This window comes from Hyaena hyaena, unplaced genomic scaffold (genome assembly GCF_003009895.1).
Source record: "Hyaena hyaena isolate Hyena2069 unplaced genomic scaffold, ASM300989v1 scaffold_899, whole genome shotgun sequence".
Taxonomy (NCBI): Eukaryota; Metazoa; Chordata; class Mammalia; order Carnivora; family Hyaenidae; genus Hyaena; species Hyaena hyaena.
The window spans coordinates 86,953-108,674 of NW_024081530.1; the positions used below are offsets into that span (position 1 = coordinate 86,953).

Consider the following 21,722-nt stretch of genomic DNA (forward strand, 5'->3'; position numbering starts at 1 on the left):
AGGTCACAGAAACATTCTATTATTAGACAGCCTCACAATCTTATGCTATGTACCTTTAAAATATTACTTTAACCCCCCTGTCGTCTTCCTTCTGCAACCCTTGACAAGCCAAAGATGAGCCTTGTGAAACCCTCTTGCCTCTGGAAGAGCTCCAAGTCCAGAAGCAGGCAGAACAAGGCTTTAGTGTTGTAGAGCAGCTGAGAGAACAGGACAGGAGCTGAGAACAGTTCAAGGACATCTGTCAACTCTCCAGTGACTGGTCAGCATACTCGCAAGAAATAGGCACTGTCATTGGCTGGTGACTCCTATAAAGGCCAGTCTTTCCCTCGGGGAAACAGAGAAGCCACTGGAGACAGAAGACAGCAATGAAGAGTAAAGAGCAGTGAGGATGAGGCTGAGAAGACACCAGGTTAGAAGTGGCTATGAGCAAAGTGCACCACAGAAAACAGGCAGTGTGGAGGAAACGGCAAATAAGACTCAGCAGCCTCCCCACTGATCCGGCTCTTGAAGGTGTTAGATCCTCCTCCTGCATGGGTGGGGGGAAGAAGGGCACACCAAGAGTCTCCCACAGCATTTCAAAATCAGGCCGCACCTCCACAAGTGTGGTCTAGGAAGTATCCACTTCAGATTTACCTGGATGCCCACCGGGGCCTAAAACCACAAGCTCAGCCAGTGAGGCCTGTACTCCAGTGATTCCCAAGCTGAGGCGTTTCCTACCAATGGCATCCCATGCAGAACAGTTCATTATGAGGGGCCAACAAGGAGAGAAGCCTCTAGGCATCACCCTGATCCTATCTTTTGTCTCCTGTTTGAAATCAAAGGTCTAGAAGTACTTGTCAATGCTGGTCTCCATTCTGTAATCTCCTACTCCCTCCTCAACCGGCTGTAATTGGTGTCCATTTACTACAAGGCATGTGAAACTGCTCTTGCAAAAGAACTTCCCAGGCCTTATCTTACTGTCCGCATCCATTCATTCATTCATTCATTCAAAAATGCCTTGACTGTCCATCTCCTATATTCTGGGAGATACATCAGTTTGCCACCCACAGAATTCACACAAAGCACTTAATACACATCATCATTCTTTCTTAATGCACTCTAGTACTTGGGCTCTCCTGGTTTCTCCCCCACACTCTGGAAGTTTCTCCTCTGCCAACTATGTCCAATTGTGTGCTGTATATGGAGATACAAAATCTGTGGTCTCAGAAAGTTTTCATTCAAAGACAAAAATACAAATGATTACAATATGGTGTGATGGTTTCTGTAATGAAAATAAGGACAAAGGGCACTGAGGACACCAAAATCTGCCCGGCCAAGTTCAGCAGCTTCATGAGTTTGGCAACACTAGAACTGCAGACATATGGGAAGCGGGCAGGCAAATGGAGAGAAGTGTTCCAGGCAAGAGTTCGTGCGTGCAAAGCCATGGAGTCCCAACAAGATTTAGAGAACTTCTTTCCAGTCTTATTTCCACACATACACGTTAGGGTGACTCCCCGACCCTCACCACCCAACTGGGATTGTCTCACTCTATCTTTACAGAAGAAAGACTAGAAAACATGTATCTATATGTTATTTGTAATTAAATCTAGTCTGTGGGAATGATTATTTTTATCCCTGTAATTTTCTAAAGTAAGTACAAATTATGTTAATAATCTTAAAATATCATAAAGGCCAAAAAGAACCTTAATATACTGAAGCATTTCTGAAACTTAAATTATGAGATGGGAAAAAGAAACTGAGGCGAGCCAAGGCAGAAGGAGTTAGGTTACAGCCAGCCAGCCATGCCGAGTTTAGATTCTACCTGATATACAGCAGGAAGACAGCATGGGGCGGGGCAGCACATGACGGCACACATGCGCGCAGATCAGGGAAAGTGGGGAGGAGGGTCAAGACCCAGGCTACAAATGAGCACCACTCTCACTGCTGAGGTTCAGCAGATGTAAACTCACTCGGTAGCAATGGACAAGAAGACAAACATGAGATTAGGACGTAGCACAGTGGGGCCTGACTGTTGCTTAGAAAAGGAAGTATGAGAAAGAAAGGAATCACCGTTTTCGAACAGAGATGGCAGAAGGAGAATGAAGTTAGAGGAGCAAACAATGCCTTAATTGAGGGGGAGCGAGGGAGGACACCTATGGGGAAGTTAAGACACAGGTCCTCAGCTCAGGATGTAAGTCAGGGTCAGAGAGGATTACCCAAGAGTGGTTGGCATAAAGGCACAACTGAAACTAGGAAACTGAGGAGACCGTGAAGGAAAGAACATTCCAGAAAAGAGGCGAGCTGGAGAGGTGAAGACACTGGGGAGGATATCTGATGGCGCGGAGAGGGTTAGCATCCAGAGCTCTGGCCAAGTGTAGGAGCCGGAAGAGAGGGGCTTCTCTCGGCGCAGGGCAGGGCAGCCCAGGTCTGTAGAGCGGGGGGGAGGGGGGGGGACAGGCAATAGCAGCATCACAGAGCTGAGGGCCCTGACTTACAAAGGCCCATCTGCAGCACTCTCTCACTGGAAACTACCTGCTCACACCCTTCTTTCCTGATGGGTTCCAGCTCCAAGAAGACAGGGCCTTGGCGTGTCTTAATCGGTTGTAGTACCTGAAAGCACTTGGCACAAAGTCAATGCTCAAAAATTTTTGCTGAGCTGTATTATATTATATGACATTTCTCTCAGACATTACTCAGAAGCCCAGAAGAGTTCTCAGAATTAATGTGAAGACCTTCTTTAAATAGAAAACACTGTAGACACCCTAGTGATCCTAATTTTCAATTCATTTAAGTATATACAGCTAGATAGAAAAAGCTTCACAGTTCTGGCTCTTACACATTATGAACCAAATATGTAAATATACACTAGGCACTGAAATAATACTTACTCTGTCACAAAGTAGTCAACCAGATAATCCAGATGTTAGTTGCTTACCACTATAATTATTAGCACAAAAGCACAACATTTTTTACAAATGCTTACAGCTCAAATCACTGAGACTACCTCCCTTGGATCCTCAGACTTCAATCTGAAATCAACTGAATTAACTCACTGGTTTACAGAGCAAATGCAGGCACCGAAGAGGCCTTGGCTGTGCTGACAAAGAGTTAACAACAAAGAGGACCCAGTGAAAAGACTAGAGAGCACAATAGGTAAGTGAGAGAAAAAGGGCTCATATAAACAGGGGAGGGAAGAGAGCTAGAGAATAAGGGTAGGTTTAACACTTGGGCAATTGTTTTAGCCAGAGTTCCTTCTGAACGCAGAGGCTGAGACAAAACCAGGAGTGCAGGTGAGTATTACTACAAAGGCTACCCCTGGTAAAGACACAGATCCTAAAAAGAGTTGAACCAAGGCAGCCAATTCAGGAGACTCATTTATCATGGGGGCGCTTTGGGGCTTGATCTGGCTGAGAAGTTTTGAGAAGTGTATAGAAAGTGGGTCCAGAAGAGGGTCAATGTGGAGAAGTACGTTAATTCCAGTCCCCACAGGTGAAAGTTTGGCCCAAGGGGTATTAATTCCCCCACACTTCCAAGAACTATGGTTCATCTGCCCAGAAGGCTGGGCCAGCTTCTCACCCCACAGACAGAGAAGTCCCAAGAGGAACCTGAGGCATGATGCAGTCGGCCAAAAGTGAGTCATGAAACGAACTGTTTCCAGCTGCAGTGGCTGGAATCAGAGAAGAGGCCAGGAGGAGGTGAAGACAGAAGAGGTCTCTAATTCAGTGCTCAAAGGGCACTGGAGTTGAAAGAGTCAAGAAAACAGACCAGAGTGTGAGAAGTTTTAGCTGCATGAACTCTTGAAGACCCCCAATGACAGCAGAAACTGGGGAGGTGATTTAGGTCAGACAGACAGACAGACAGACAGACACACACACACACACNGCGGCCACTGCAGGGCTTTCAGAAGGAGCAGCATGATGGAATCTGACTGATCCAAAAGTAATACAAGACACTGAAATGAAAAGACAACCAGAAATTTTTTTTTTTTTTTTTTTTTTTTTTACCTGTTTGGCCAAACACACAGCAAATTGAACCGATCAGTCCAATCCAGAAAATCAGTTGTAAATTCATCTGAAATGTAAAATGTACATGGCTAAATATTAACAAAAAAGATAATACATTAAACACGAACATACCTAGTCACCTTATCTTCTGTTCATTTTATAAACATAATACCACCTCTCAAACCATTTCTTCTGCCATCCATCTTTATACCTTTTTTCTCTATACCCACCACCACCTCCCCTTCCCAATTACCTCACCTTTCACTTGCTCTACAATAGTTTCCATGCCAGATTCCTGAATCCATTCTTGCCTTTCTCCCTATCAAATGTATTTTAATATCTAATTAATAGTGCTCAAAAAAGTGTCAAGTATTCGCTAACACTGTAAAAGCTATTAACAGTTTGTGTTCCATGGAACCTCTAGGCCTATTACCTCCTGTGGCTCCTCTAGGGGCCACACAGCCACACCGAGATGCCTCCATTACCTCAACACTGAGTTTTGAGGGAACTTGTCGAAATCCTCATGGTTCACTCCCTTGATTACAGCACTTCAATAATTTCCATTTCTCCTCAGACTAAGACCAGCACCATACACAAGGAAGGCTTGACTTCATGTTTGAGTGTGATCTACTAAAATTAGTTATCTTTTTAAATAAAATCAACCTCTATGCATGGGAATAGTGAAACATTCCATTCAATTCTCTATAATTTTGAGATCTACAAACAAGACCAAAAAAGAAAAAGTTCAGGAGGGGAGCCTAAGAAGACCTGACAGAGGCTTAAATGTCTCCCAGAATCTCCAAAGAAAAATTAAGTATTATCCTGTATATTACTCAGAATTATCCCAACCTGCATCTGTTAGGTATAGGACTATTTTCTGTGAATCAGTTTTTACAATATTAATCTACACTTTAGCAGAGCTGGTCAAAGATGGCTCTAGCCACTAGTCACTAACCCTATCCTTTAACTGTTTACTGCTCTTGGACCAGCAACATATTATACATGAATATCTGCCTCTCCCACAAGAATACAAAAACCAAATGCAGTATAGACCAAAAAGGTTTTTAGAATGATTCTGAATACAAAGTACATATTAAGATGATATGTAAAAATTACAGTACATAAGCTTATAAAGTATATATGCATAATATAAAAGGAGGCACAGAATCTGAAGCAGGCTCCAGGCTTTGAGCTGTTAGCACAGAGCCCGACACAGGGCTTGAACCCACGAATCATGAGATCATGACCTGAGCTGAAGTCGGACGCTTAACCTACTGAGCTCCCCAGGCACCCCAATAGGCTTGCTTTTAAACTGTCATAGTGTTTTCTCCTTTTTGCTTTCTTAATAAAAACAATTATGGCAGAGTGAGTGTGTGGGATTTTCTTCTGCCTTGGTAAATTTCTATTAGCAGGAAAAACATATTTCTTTAAAACAAACAAACAAACAAAAAAAAAAACAACCCTCCAGTTTCAAAAGCTTCTATTCTAGGATGCTATTACCACAGCTCCGGGAGAGTGCTTCAAAGTTGTGCTCAGAGCACCCAGGATCCCTGTGTCTCTTCTACTGTTAAATGCTGTTTAAGCTTCACTGTTGGCTTCCCAGAGAAGAGCAGTAAGTGTAACTTGCATAGCTACACGCTCTACACTGTGCTCAGACCGGAAAGTTCTGCTGTGCCACGAGCTTACGGTTTTGCTTACGTATCACTTGTAACTGCATCTGAAGGAGCGACAGAGCCACAGTGTCATGGAAGTGGGACATGCCTACAGTTTGCCTTCTATGGCCTATCCAACAGGTTTATGTACGATAAATCCACATAGACTAAAACTCTAAGCAATTCGCATAATGTTATCAATTCCAAAGTTATGACAAAAAGGGCCTGGAACATTAAGACTGTGATGGATGGACCATCTGGGCAGTTTCCACACAAAGTGAACAGAACAAATATTTGTTCCATATATGGGCTGATACGTGTTTCCTCAGGATACTCCTCAGGCTACTTCATGACCACTAGACTGCTTTGAAAAACCTATTAAAATATTACACAATTCAGAGAGTTACCACTAAGATAAAGCCATTAGGTCACAGAAACATTCTATTATTAGACAGCCTCACAATCTTATGCTATGTACCTTTAAAATATTACTTTAACCCCCCTGTCGTCTTCCTTCTGCAACCCTTGACAAGCCAAAGATGAGCCTTGTGAAACCCTCTTGCCTCTGGAAGAGCTCCAAGTCCAGAAGCAGGCAGAACAAGGCTTTAGTGTTGTAGAGCAGCTGAGAGAACAGGACAGGAGCTGAGAACAGTTCAAGGACATCTGTCAACTCTCCAGTGACTGGTCAGCATACTCGCAAGAAATAGGCACTGTCATTGGCTGGTGACTCCTATAAAGGCCAGTCTTTCCCTCGGGGAAACAGAGAAGCCACTGGAGACAGAAGACAGCAATGAAGAGTAAAGAGCAGTGAGGATGAGGCTGAGAAGACACCAGGTTAGAAGTGGCTATGAGCAAAGTGCACCACAGAAAACAGGCAGTGTGGAGGAAACGGCAAATAAGACTCAGCAGCCTCCCCACTGATCCGGCTCTTGAAGGTGTTAGATCCTCCTCCTGCATGGGTGGGGGGAAGAAGGGCACACCAAGAGTCTCCCACAGCATTTCAAAATCAGGCCGCACCTCCACAAGTGTGGTCTAGGAAGTATCCACTTCAGATTTACCTGGATGCCCACCGGGGCCTAAAACCACAAGCTCAGCCAGTGAGGCCTGTACTCCAGTGATTCCCAAGCTGAGGCGTTTCCTACCAATGGCATCCCATGCAGAACAGTTCATTATGAGGGGCCAACAAGGAGAGAAGCCTCTAGGCATCACCCTGATCCTATCTTTTGTCTCCTGTTTGAAATCAAAGGTCTAGAAGTACTTGTCAATGCTGGTCTCCATTCTGTAATCTCCTACTCCCTCCTCAACCGGCTGTAATTGGTGTCCATTTACTACAAGGCATGTGAAACTGCTCTTGCAAAAGAACTTCCCAGGCCTTATCTTACTGTCCGCATCCATTCATTCATTCATTCATTCAAAAATGCCTTGACTGTCCATCTCCTATATTCTGGGAGATACATCAGTTTGCCACCCACAGAATTCACACAAAGCACTTAATACACATCATCATTCTTTCTTAATGCACTCTAGTACTTGGGCTCTCCTGGTTTCTCCCCCACACTCTGGAAGTTTCTCCTCTGCCAACTATGTCCAATTGTGTGCTGTATATGGAGATACAAAATCTGTGGTCTCAGAAAGTTTTCATTCAAAGACAAAAATACAAATGATTACAATATGGTGTGATGGTTTCTGTAATGAAAATAAGGACAAAGGGCACTGAGGACACCAAAATCTGCCCGGCCAAGTTCAGCAGCTTCATGAGTTTGGCAACACTAGAACTGCAGACATATGGGAAGCGGGCAGGCAAATGGAGAGAAGTGTTCCAGGCAAGAGTTCGTGCGTGCAAAGCCATGGAGTCCCAACAAGATTTAGAGAACTTCTTTCCAGTCTTATTTCCACACATACACGTTAGGGTGACTCCCCGACCCTCACCACCCAACTGGGATTGTCTCACTCTATCTTTACAGAAGAAAGACTAGAAAACATGTATCTATATGTTATTTGTAATTAAATCTAGTCTGTGGGAATGATTATTTTTATCCCTGTAATTTTCTAAAGTAAGTACAAATTATGTTAATAATCTTAAAATATCATAAAGGCCAAAAAGAACCTTAATATACTGAAGCATTTCTGAAACTTAAATTATGAGATGGGAAAAAGAAACTGAGGCGAGCCAAGGCAGAAGGAGTTAGGTTACAGCCAGCCAGCCATGCCGAGTTTAGATTCTACCTGATATACAGCAGGAAGACAGCATGGGGCGGGGCAGCACATGACGGCACACATGCGCGCAGATCAGGGAAAGTGGGGAGGAGGGTCAAGACCCAGGCTACAAATGAGCACCACTCTCACTGCTGAGGTTCAGCAGATGTAAACTCACTCGGTAGCAATGGACAAGAAGACAAACATGAGATTAGGACGTAGCACAGTGGGGCCTGACTGTTGCTTAGAAAAGGAAGTATGAGAAAGAAAGGAATCACCGTTTTCGAACAGAGATGGCAGAAGGAGAATGAAGTTAGAGGAGCAAACAATGCCTTAATTGAGGGGGAGCGAGGGAGGACACCTATGGGGAAGTTAAGACACAGGTCCTCAGCTCAGGATGTAAGTCAGGGTCAGAGAGGATTACCCAAGAGTGGTTGGCATAAAGGCACAACTGAAACTAGGAAACTGAGGAGACCGTGAAGGAAAGAACATTCCAGAAAAGAGGCGAGCTGGAGAGGTGAAGACACTGGGGAGGATATCTGATGGCGCGGAGAGGGTTAGCATCCAGAGCTCTGGCCAAGTGTAGGAGCCGGAAGAGAGGGGCTTCTCTCGGCGCAGGGCAGGGCAGCCCAGGTCTGTAGAGCGGGGGGGAGGGGGGGGGACAGGCAATAGCAGCATCACAGAGCTGAGGGCCCTGACTTACAAAGGCCCATCTGCAGCACTCTCTCACTGGAAACTACCTGCTCACACCCTTCTTTCCTGATGGGTTCCAGCTCCAAGAAGACAGGGCCTTGGCGTGTCTTAATCGGTTGTAGTACCTGAAAGCACTTGGCACAAAGTCAATGCTCAAAAATTTTTGCTGAGCTGTATTATATTATATGACATTTCTCTCAGACATTACTCAGAAGCCCAGAAGAGTTCTCAGAATTAATGTGAAGACCTTCTTTAAATAGAAAACACTGTAGACACCCTAGTGATCCTAATTTTCAATTCATTTAAGTATATACAGCTAGATAGAAAAAGCTTCACAGTTCTGGCTCTTACACATTATGAACCAAATATGTAAATATACACTAGGCACTGAAATAATACTTACTCTGTCACAAAGTAGTCAACCAGATAATCCAGATGTTAGTTGCTTACCACTATAATTATTAGCACAAAAGCACAACATTTTTTACAAATGCTTACAGCTCAAATCACTGAGACTACCTCCCTTGGATCCTCAGACTTCAATCTGAAATCAACTGAATTAACTCACTGGTTTACAGAGCAAATGCAGGCACCGAAGAGGCCTTGGCTGTGCTGACAAAGAGTTAACAACAAAGAGGACCCAGTGAAAAGACTAGAGAGCACAATAGGTAAGTGAGAGAAAAAGGGCTCATATAAACAGGGGAGGGAAGAGAGCTAGAGAATAAGGGTAGGTTTAACACTTGGGCAATTGTTTTAGCCAGAGTTCCTTCTGAACGCAGAGGCTGAGACAAAACCAGGAGTGCAGGTGAGTATTACTACAAAGGCTACCCCTGGTAAAGACACAGATCCTAAAAAGAGTTGAACCAAGGCAGCCAATTCAGGAGACTCATTTATCATGGGGGCGCTTTGGGGCTTGATCTGGCTGAGAAGTTTTGAGAAGTGTATAGAAAGTGGGTCCAGAAGAGGGTCAATGTGGAGAAGTACGTTAATTCCAGTCCCCACAGGTGAAAGTTTGGCCCAAGGGGTATTAATTCCCCCACACTTCCAAGAACTATGGTTCATCTGCCCAGAAGGCTGGGCCAGCTTCTCACCCCACAGACAGAGAAGTCCCAAGAGGAACCTGAGGCATGATGCAGTCGGCCAAAAGTGAGTCATGAAACGAACTGTTTCCAGCTGCAGTGGCTGGAATCAGAGAAGAGGCCAGGAGGAGGTGAAGACAGAAGAGGTCTCTAATTCAGTGCTCAAAGGGCACTGGAGTTGAAAGAGTCAAGAAAACAGACCAGAGTGTGAGAAGTTTTAGCTGCATGAACTCTTGAAGACCCCCAATGACAGCAGAAACTGGGGAGGTGATTTAGGTCAGACAGACAGACAGACAGACAGACACACACACACACACACAATAAATCAAATACATAAACAATCTTTGTTTTAAAAATTTAGTATTTAAGGGGTGCCTAGGTGGCTCAGTGGGTTAAGCATCTGAGTCTTGATCCTGGCTCAGGTCATGTTCTTGCGGTCAGTGCAACTGAGCCCTGAGTCAGGTTCTGAACTGACAGCACACAGTCTGCTTCCAATTCTCTCTCTCTGCCTACCCCCCGCCCCGACCACATGCTGTTGTGTGCACGTGCACTCTTTCTCAAAATAAATTTTAAAAAATTTACTTTAGTATTTAAGATACATGTAGCTCTTACCCATCTGTCTGAAACTGACCTGTCTTTTAAATTGCCATCTTCTAGAAGTTAACTGCTCGGTGTTCTCTGTACTAAGCACAGTACCTTCATATTTAGTCAGGAAACTAAAAGATAAAGGTAACTGAAAATATTCTGAGGTACCCAAAAACCAAACCCAAACCAGTAAGCTTAAGGAGGGCAAGAAGTGTGTTATGCCCAGCACTGCAATAACAGGTTAGCACAGAATTAAGAGCATGGACTTGGAGCCAGAATGCCTAGATGCAAATCTCTGAACTATGTTTGAAGGTTTTGCTTGTTTTCAATCATAATTATAACCAGAAGAATTTGGATTGATCCACATTAGGGGAGAAACAAGATATGGAAGAAAGGATAAGGGTTAGAAATAACATGACTGCCAAGAACAGATGAATGTTCGTTATTATATCCATTCAAAGACTTATTTGGATACAATGTCAAAACCTTACTACACTAAATAACAGTAAGGTTTAATCAGATGCTATTATATTAGATACCAATTATCATATTAATTAAGGATACTAGATGCTTATTTTAGGTACCACATCTAATAAGGATTATTCTATTTAATATGCTTTCTAACAATTAGATTCCTAACAATTTGTATGTAAAATAATAAAAGCAGCAAAGTCTCAGTTTTATATTACATTAGACAAAATACAGAAATTTCTAAACATCAGTATCACAGACTACCTTAAAAATATCAGGGTGGGAGAAAACATACTAATAGAAATAGAAATATGAGAGAGAGAGAGTGGCTTGAGGCTTCTTCTGTCAAGGGGAAGCAAACCTAGGAGAAGCTGAAAGAAAGGGACCTTCCCTGAAAAGACATCTTACTAGTAGAAATGAGAATCTGAATGCTCTGTTAACAGTGGGATTTCATGGTGCTCAGGAGGACGACAAACAAAAGGAAGATCTATGTGTTCATTTAAAGGGCCAGAGTAAGGATATGGCAGGCACGGAGAAGATAACACATTACGCTCAGCTTTAGCAATTTAAGGTAATTAGTAACAAAAAGTTACCTCACTTTTAACTCAACACCTTCAAATGATTATACTAATGACAATAATGATAAAAATAATAATAGGTCTCTCCCCCAAGTGATTCTGTGGTTGGTAATGATATTACCTTTGTTTTACAGGTGAGGAAACCAAACCACAGAGAGGTTGTGTAACTTCTGCAGAGTCATATAGGTAGAATGGAGCTCAGACTGCATCACAAGCTGAGATCAGAGCTGTGCTTCATGAAACTGTAATTTTTTGAAGGCCTACTCAAGTCACTATTGAAAAAAAAAAAAAGAGTATCTCTTCAGTGTGAGAAATGACTCACAGCATAGAAATGGAAAGGATTTATAATGTTCTGTAAGTTTATTTTTTAGCGCTTCAAACTTGAATGGAGGCTAACAAGTTATGTTAATTGTCAAATTTCATGAGTATACCCACAGGTTTTGCGTCTTGTTACTACAAAGACGTTTTACGCTAGTATTATTTTTTTACCATATTCAAGTTTATCTAAGGGGTCATAATACATTTCTTAAACAATAAATCTTCCCCCAACAATGTTATTTGTGGTCTGAACTGTATGCATTGTCAAAAATTGCCCATAATAATTTTAATCTCCACTCTAAACTCACTTTCATTCACCAAATTGTGATTTTATGTTGTTTAAACTTCTAAATATACACTTATTTTAATGTTTTTAATATTGTCACAAGTTACTCATTTGGCATTTCCATTTACAAATACAATCTTTAGAAACTTTTTATGTACTAAATTTATAGAAATCAAGCAATTACATTTTAGAGGAAAATTACTTTTAAAAACGTGGTGAGTTACATTTATTTCAAGTTTCAAAATAAGGTCCCCAAAGCCAACTAGTACAAAAAGAGATCATCCACAAAAGATTTCTTCCCCTAAAACTTTTACAAAGGGTACATTTTTGCTCAATACAACCAATTAAATTCAAGTCAGCAAATATTTATTGCGTACCTACTATGCCAGAAAAAGCTAGACAAAGCTGGGATATGAACCTGGGTCTGATTCAAAAGCTCAAGCTTTCAATATAAGTAGGTTTCTAGTAAGGAAAGTTAAGGGTAGGCTGCTTGGGTCGCTGAGCTGGTTAATCTCACAGGTGGTGAGTTCAAGCCCTGCTTCAGGCTCCACACTGAAGACTTAGCCCACTTGGGATTCTCTCTCTCCCTTTCTCTTTGCCCCTCCCCTGCGTACGCCCGCTCACGCTTTCTCTCTCTCTCCCCCTCTCTCTCTCAAAATAAATAAATAAAACTTAACGGTAAGGTTAAGGGTTTTCACCTTTCAAATACCCTTTCAGACAACAGAATTTACTTCCTTTTTTATGTCATAACTTTTTGTTTATTTATTGAGAGAGAAAGCATGCATGCGAGCCAGGGAGAGGCAGACAGTGAGTCCCCAGCAGGCTCCCAAAATGGGAGCATAGAACCCAATATGGGCCTCAACACAGAGATCAGTCCCACAGACCATGTTTTAGGTGAGATCATGACCTGAGCCAACATCAAAAGTCAGACACCCAACCAACTGAGCCACCTACACACCCCTATGTCATAACATTTTTAAATCTTTTCACTTATTTAATGGTAGAAAAGATAAGGATACCTACATTAAGGTATATCATAAATCTCTCCTATAAATACAAGAAAGTTGTATTCATCAAGTCTGTCCCACCATTATTTTTTTCTGTATCTGCTTTTTAAAAGGGAAAAAAATAAATAATCCTATAAAAGAATAGCACTTAAATATCACAACAGAGCATAAAAACAATGCAAAGCCAAACTGAAAGCCTCAGAGAACTTACATACAGCCCTTCCCACTTCTCCCAACAGAGAGCAGACAGATGGGGGGTCTACATGGAAGATGCCCAGAAATCCTACTGATCTCTATTCTATCAAATTTGAGGGTGAGAGTGGGGATGTACTCCTCTGGGGCAAGAGCATCTTTCACCTACAGGAAGAACATTAAAACTCAACATTTTATTTCCCTCTGTCTCGCAGGAAGACGTATGTGTGGTAACCACAAAAGTGTTTATGACCCAAATAATAAGCCAAAATTAATGATCAAGAAAAACTTGGCAGAAAGGAGAAAGGAAAAAAAAGAGAGAGAGAGAGAGAGAAAACAGGAAAGAGAAAAGGCTAAGTACTCCAAAGCAAAAATGCAACTAATACCTCACCAGAAGTCTTTTTCTGCCTAATGCGATGGAGAAACAGTAGTCTGAACTAGAAACCTTTCTATAATTGATTACTCCTGCCCAGAAAAAAAAAGTGCTTTTTTATGAGCACTGACCCCTTCTTACCCAATGATGACATCAACCTGAAGCTCCAGAGCTCCACAACAAAAGGTTAGGCTGCTCAGAAGCTACAGACTCACAAAACAATTTGAAACCTGAGAAGAGCTCATAACAGGGCTAGATACTTTAAGAAAATAATAGTAACAGACTGAAACAAAATTCATCACTAGTAACTACTCTACCCATCTTCTCCAAGGAAACATGAATGTGGAAGATCAATCACCACCATCCACCACCCAGTCCACAAGTGCACAGGAAAGATAAAGAATGGATATACTGTGTGTTGGCACATAAAGAGCCTCAAAGATAAATCAGTTGTGGGGGAAGGGGGCAGGCAAGGCCATGGAACTTATTCAGGAAAAACTTCTACAGAAGAAAAAGTTAAAAGAAGTGAAGAATCTTCTAGGAGAAAATCTAGATGAACTCATTATGCTCTAGAAGAGACTTAGAAAATCTCAAACCGGTCTTTTGGCAATCAGTCAAAAACAGTTAAGACCACAAAACTAGTGGAAAAGCGTACAAAACTCAGGGAGTAAATTTAAGTTGAAATCCTCTATAGAACTCTTAAATACAACCAACTGAATCAATACAACAGGATAAGCATGTGTGAGAAATACCACACAGAATTCAAAATAATTCAAGCCAATCAGAAACATTATGATAGAGGGGCGCCTGGGTGGCTCAGTTGGTTAAGTGTCCGACCTCAGCTCAGGTCATGATCTCAGTCCGTGGGTTTGAGCCCTGCATCAGGCTCTGTGCTGACAGCTCAGAGTCTGGAGCCTGCTTCAGATTCTGTGTCTCCCTCTCTCTCTGCCCCTCTCCTGCTTGCTCTCTGTCTCTCAAAATAAAATAAAAACATTTAAAAAAAAAAAAGAAACATTATGATAGAGCCAATGGTGATCTAGTTAACAGATAACCAGTAGACTACTACCATCCCTCCAAAAGGAGAGCCTATGTGAGAATGAAGGAAAAAAAAAAAAGAAGAAAAGAAAGAATTCAGAGCTTTCGGGTTGGTGAACTGTGGGGATGTGGAGAGAGGCTCCCTGGCCCTTCCCCATTCCTTGCCCTACGCATCTCTTCCACCTGGCTGTTTATGAGTCATATCCTTTTATAATAAACTGCTAACCTGGTAAGGAAAAAACAAGCAAACAAAAAACAATTAAGCATTAAACTAAAAACACTGGTGCGGGGACACGTAGTAAACTCAAAGACTGAAGGACGAACTTACATACAAGCGGAAACAAAACTGTTGAGCCATAATATTAAAGGCTGATCCAAAATGAACATGGAACGTTGCCTGAAATGAACTGTTCCCAAATCCTTCTTGCACTCAAAAGAGAAAACATTATCTAGCAACTGATATTTTTCAAACCAGCCTAGTTCCTTCTCTATACCTGCTGTGGCTATAGATTTGGCCCTTCCCTGAGAGAAGAAAGGAGTAAGAGTTTTGTTTGAGAATTTAACTATGGGGCAAGTTTACAAAGATAATTGTGAATGGCGCTAGCAAAAAATGAATGTTAACCACACTGTTATAATGGCATCAATAAACACTTGAAAGAAACAGCTGTTCCACATTATTTTAATTAAGGAGAATTATAAATTATGTTCCCAAATTGTATAATTTTATCTTTTAGGCAGATCACTCTAAACTTCTTTCTTGATCAAAACTCTAATAAATTTTGACCATATCTTTTGCTACAGCTCCTCTCTGCCCTGAAATGGTGTGGAACAAGCACAAGGTATATTTTAAATATAAAACATTTGCTTTAAAAACTAGCTTTACAGAGGAGAAATCAATTTCTCATTATATTCTGCACTAACCTGGGAATAATATCTACCTCAGAATTGTTGCAAAGACAAAATATGATGATCAATGTAAAAGCTCTTAGCAACACATATCATTACAGTGATCTGTAGATTACATTTTACTTAATTACTGAATTTTCTTCCTGCTCTCCACTCACTCACTAGGTATAGGCATCTAAACATAAGAAACTGAGTGACTACTTAATAAACGGTTTTCAATCTTTTTAAATCCATGCTTCTTTAGCAAGTACAAATCCATTCCTATTGTGTTTGTTGTTGTTGTTTTCCTAACATAATGCTGAATATACTTTTTCAAACTACAACCTCCTCCTCCAACATTCAAATACGACCTACCATGACCCCTTCTGGGAAGCACTGAAATCATAATATGAAATAAATCATACAGTGGCTCCTGGGAGGCTCAACTGGTTACCCGTCCGACTCTTTGGATTTCAGTTCAGGTCACAATCTCATGGTCATGAGATCAAGCCATGCACTGGGCACCACGCTGAGCATGGAGCCTGCCTAAGATTCTCATTCTCTCTCTCTCTCTCTCCCTCTCCCTCCCTCTCTCTCTCTCCCTCTCTCTCTCTGCCCCTCTCCTGCTTATGCTCGTGATTTCTCTAAGAAAAAGAAAAATCATTAACTGTAAGATATTAGACAGCTAATAAATTATTCTGAATTTCACTCAGTATGAAGGCTTAATTTACTCATATATTCATTCAATAAAACTTTTATACACTGAAACGTGGCTTCTATATTTCAAATGGTACATTCCCAATAAATTTTTCATGTAAACAAAAATTTACATGAAAAATTTTCTCACCCACAGAAACTATATTCCCTATAGTTTATATAACAAAATAAAATGCTAATTTTTCTTCTTTTTTTTTTTTTGGCTTTCACTGGCTCTTCATCTCTTCAAACCACAATAAGCAGAACTACTCCTTTTTTAATTCTTTAGTTCTTTATGTTTCTAGCACAGTAAATAACAAACCTCCCAGTGATGCTCAATAATATCATGTTGTTTTAATTCAAACTTCTATTATGACTATACTCATGTCTGTGAACCACACCAGACAAAAGCTGGAGCACAAAATCCAGGCCTTCAACAGATGCGTGCGAGCGCACGCACACACACACATAAATGTGCTAAATTAAACTGAATTCTGCCTTGTACCTATAGTGTCCTTGGAATATGTCACCAATCTGTCACCCATTTCTGTGCTCGTATCATTCCAAGCTCCTTTATAAAGTCTTCCGAAACCACTTAAGCCAATGCTGATCTTTTTCTCAAAATCTATTATAGAAAATTATGTGGTACAGTACATTGAGTAATGTATTCTTTGGTATTTGTTATGTTTCCCTAGATTAAACACAATTTGTCCTAACTAAACAATACACTCAGCAGCAAAGTCCATGTCAACTGCTTGATCTACATCCACTCATTTTCACAGCATTTTCCAGGTAACTGGCACTCAATACACAGATTAAAATGTAACATACAAAAGAGTTACATTCCACAAAGAAATAACAGGAATAGATTTGGCTGGTCAACACTGGCAGGTTTTCTTAAAGCAGTAGTAATGTGGCACAGCACCTGCCCTCTCTGGTGACGATACAAGAAAATGGCTGCTCAAGGAAGAGCTGCCCTCCAACTGCCTGGGTGAAGCAGTAGCTATCCATCAACTAACAGAACGACAGAATGATGGAAACATACTGGCCATTTCTGTATGGTGTAGCTGCAGAAACCAAAGCCCTGGAAGGTGAAGTATCTCAACAAAAGTCACAGAGGAATTCAGTAGCACAGCCTGTACCGAAACCCAAGTTTCCCACCACCCAATTACAAAGCCTTTATTACATCAAACTGCTTTTCCAATATGATTCTAAAATGACTAAGTCTTTTTGCCTTTACCTCAAACATGTCAACCACGGGAAAAACTTGTGAATTCTCAAGTCACTAATTAAACTGTCACACAAAAGAATTAGGAACTAAGAGAAGAAACAGGACAGGAAATGCCTTCCTGGATACCTTTTCCTCCACCCAGCCCTGGACAGTTTATAAGTGTTCCCAGGCTTTCCGTCCAGCCCATTTTCACTCTCCACACTCTCCTTTGGTATCCTCGTCTGTAGGCCGTAGCTTCAACTAGTCCTTGTAGACAAGAATTTCAGAATCTGAATCTCCCAGCCAGACTTGTTTTGAGCTCCCAATGTGTGTATTCAACTACGCTCTTAGGTGTCTCTACCAATGTGCCACAGTCACTTGTAAAAACACTCAGCCTTATAAATTCATCATTTCCCCTCCCAGTCAACAAGTACCACCCCCTTGTCTTGGCAAATGACACCACCTACCCAGAAACCTGTGTCACTCTGGGTTTCTTTCACTTCTCTTACCTTAGACACCAAGTATCAATTCTCCCTCCTGAATACAGAAGCGCTTGTACCCCACCCGAATCATCCCCTATGCCAATGATCTCCAAAAGCTTTTCCCTCACTCACTTTTATTACTGAAAAGATTTTTGAACATATGCCCAAAATATGTACATATTTATTTATATATTAAAGCTCATGTACTTCTACAGCAATACAAGATTATAATAAAATAATAAAAATTTTAAACTTTAAGGTATACACACACACACATACACACACACATATGTATGTTAAGTCTAACAGTTAAATCTAATATTTTCTTCCTACACTCCAGTAAGTCATTTTATACATCCCCGGGGGCCAGGAAACTGTACTTAGGAACTATATGAGACTAGTCCAATAAGATATATATCTATGCATGTGTATATGTATTTATATAGGTATGCAGTAGGTATCTGAAGCCCTTTCTTTTTACTCACACACACATATTTCAAGATGACATACAAATGCTTTAGCATATTGCTTAATGGTTAACCTTATTAAAGGTCATAAACCAAAAAGTTTAAAGGTAGCTGACTTCTAAAAACCCACTCAATATTATTTTATAAATAAAACTTAATTCTGTAAGTCTTATAATTACCCATCTTTAAAAAGATAAGAAATTGACAAAGTACAGTTTGGCTCCTTTTGAACAGGGGATCCTGGAGAAGAGATAGCACATTTTTTTCACCTACCCACTGAAATACTCTAAGGCTGCTAGTGTTCTAGGTTTTATGGACTGTACCTCCTTTAACCCATGGACATACTGAAATATTTTTTCAGCGTTCTACATCTATAGATACTGCTACCACTTCACAATCCTGAAGACTAATGCACTCTTCCTCACTCTTACCCTTGTCAATCCATCCACCCCAGTACAACAAAAAAGGACAAAATCTCACAATATATAACCAAAGTTAGAAGAGACTTGCTAATACAAGAGATATTTATGTGTTTGCACAATAGAATCCTCTAGGATTCTACCCACAACCTGACACATCCTAACTTTCCATTCAGAGTGGGAAAACCTAAAATTTAACAAGGGCCCATATAAATCCTCAGATAAATTCAACTTGTTACACATTCAGAAACTGAAAATCTCAAACTCAAAAGTTCTGTAACTTTCACCAGGTAGAAGATGTTTCATCTGATCTTTCTAGCAGTATAGTTAGGAGCAAAAGTGCACTAACAGAATATTAAAGAAAAAATATTTTCTGGAGGTAGAATATTACACTACCCCCCCCCCCATTTTGTAAGCCACAATTTATCTGGCAAGAAGTCAAACAATAAAGCTATTATGTGGCAAGTATTCCATTAAAATTATCACATTAAACTGATTAATTCTATTACAAAGTGAAGACCTGTCCCCAGAGAAGCTCCTGGAATTAGGAACTCATGGGTAACAATACAGAGAACTATATATTCATTCAGTGATGGAAATTTGGGCTAGACTTTAATTATACTGACCAGAAAGTTAAGGAAAAAACCACCTGATTATTAAACTTACTAAATCTAGCAATTTTCAATATTGTTGATTCATAATGTACAGAATGTTGAGGGTATTACAAAATAATCATAAAACAGAATTTAGCATTCTTTTTGAAAAGAGTGAACATTACAAAAAAAACTTTAGAGCTGTGAAGTCAACACAGATGTCTTAATTTGGAGTTGATTTGCTTTCTATTTGCAGAAGTATTAACCACATCCCCTGTCTTCTTAACCAGCATTCTAATTACATCTTCCACCTTACACTAAATTTTAGGATAAGTAAATGGCTTTTTCCTCAAAGGCCTGTCCCCAAAATACTGACTTGTTTGCTCTGTCTTCTATGTATCACTTCATTATTTAAGTCACTCATTTAATACTGATCAACAAACTAAAATTTTTTAAAAATATGAACACAGTGGAACTTTTAAGTCAGTCCTACCATCTCTGGGCCTACGTGTCCACAAATGCAGAAGGTGAACTTCAACTAAGATTTCTTAATCATCTCCAAAAGCAGTCTATTAGCATAACCTAAAGGCTATATGTAGTTTAAGAAAGACACCTAATCAAAATTCATTTTGCAGTTATTCGTCCCATCAAAACAAAAAATAACAACCCAGTAATTGTACCCACCTGAGTATCTATGTGGAATGCGACCCAAAGAAACCAAGCTAATTATGTTATCAATTACATCCCCAGATTTAAGAAAAAATCACTTTAATACACCAAGAAGAGATGAAAAAAAGTTATATTTATTGAGTATCTACTCTTAAATTATTTTCCATATTACATTTAACGTTCACAACTATATTGTAGTTTTGGAAGGTTACCTGTGGTTCTTACATGGGCTCTACTTGCTAGCTGGATGATCACAGGCAAATTACTTATGCTCCCTGTGCCTCAGTTTCTTCATTTGTAAAACGGGGATAAAAAACAGCACCTACCTCACTGCATCGGTTCCAGAATAAAATGAGAAAACAGACGTAAAGTGCTTAAAACTAAGCACGGCCAATACTGTCGTTATTATCATAGTTAACTTTGACTATAGTGTAGGTATTCTTGTATCTCATTTTTAGATGAGAAAACGCTTAAAGAGGGTAATTTACGAGTGCTTAAGTTTTGACTCAAAAGCACAAATTTGGTGAAATAAAAACTACGTGGGCATAAAATATTGATATTCTTAAAACTACATACAACTCGTTAGGAAGCACAAGAACTGACACGTAGTGAGACAGGCACCAGGGGCAGGTCGGGACACTGCGTCTTGCGGAGCGGCAGGGAGCCCGGGCCCAGGACTCTCCCTGCCCAGGGAGCCGACACTCAAGCGCGGCCTTCATAAACACGAAGGGGAAAAAACTATATGCCAACCCTGCGCCTTCTTTTCCTAGCGGCTCCACGATGCCAACTTTTGTTTGGGCCCACCCCGCAATTCAGCCCGGGCCACGGGCCCTGAAGGCTAGGGCCCAACTTCTGGAAGCTGGAAGCGAATTACTAAGCTTAACGCTGCTCAGAGGAAAAGCAGCCTGCCTGCGACAGAAACGGAGACAAAGGGAAACCGTCCAGGATTGTTCAAAGTCCTAAAGCGTCGAGGCGCTGGGAGGCCTGCCTCCATTCCTCCGTTCGCCGGCTCACCTGCACGCGCCCAAGGCGGCGGACGGACACCCGGGCACCGCGTGGGGTCAGTTCGTTCAACGAAGCCCGAGCCACGAGTCAGACAAGGGTCGCTACGGATGGCAAGTGTCCGAGGGGCCGGTCGCGGGCTCCGGTCCTCCGTGGACTCCAGCCCTGACGTGACAGCGCCCAGGCCGGCGACCCTCCCACTCGCAGCGCCACGGGGCCGCCTGAGCGCCCTGGGGGCGCCCGCGCCGGGGGAGGGGAGGGAAGGCCGCGGGAGAGGCCAGGAGCGCGGCCGGCGGCCCGGACTTCCTCTCCGGCCCCGGGCAGGATTCCGCCCGCACCCCCGCCCCGGCCCCCGCGGCCCACCCGGCCCCAGCGTCCCACACGCGCAGCCCGGCGCGCGCTCTGGAGCCCGGGAGCCGCCGCCCGCCCCGCCCCCCCAGGCGCCTACCTTCTCCGGGCGGCGTCCAGCCCCGGAGCGGTCGGCTCGGGCCTGCTGCTCCGCGGCTCCCGCTCGGTCTCTCGCCCGTGGGCTGGCGCGGCCTCCCGGGTCTCGGGCGCGGCGGGCAGCGGCGGCTCCTCCTCCTCCTCGGGGGTGGGAGGAGGAGACTCGGCGGCTCGGAGCCGCCCCCTGGCAGGAAACGACCCCCGCGGCACCTCCTTCTCAGCACAGTCGATCCTGTTCCTCCAGCCGCCGCCTTCCTCTCCCTCCGGAAACGCATTCCTCCCCGGCAGCGTCAGCCGCGCCCGAGGCGAGGAGGCGGCGGCGGCGGCTGAGGCGGTGGAGGAGGCAGGAAGACCGTGGCCCAGGACAAAGGAGAGGGCCCAGCGGGGCGGGAGCGGGCCTGAGGGAG

The 21,722-nt window shown here is 42.3% G+C and overlaps 1 protein-coding gene across 1 annotated transcript in view; it reads right to left on the reverse strand.

Annotated features, from left to right (window-relative positions):
* The window catches only part of ITGB1 (integrin subunit beta 1), a 51,094-nt gene extending 29,675 nt beyond the window's left edge, over positions 1-21,419 (reverse strand). The window contains exons 1-2 of the mRNA XM_039220531.1: positions 21,320-21,419; positions 3,984-4,050 (exon numbers count right to left, since the gene is read on the reverse strand). Coding sequence (XP_039076462.1) covers positions 3,984-4,050 — 67 coding nt within the window. The 5' untranslated portion in view covers positions 21,320-21,419. The remainder of the gene's footprint in view (positions 1-3,983; positions 4,051-21,319) is intronic.
* Positions 21,420-21,722: the final 303 nt, after the last annotated feature.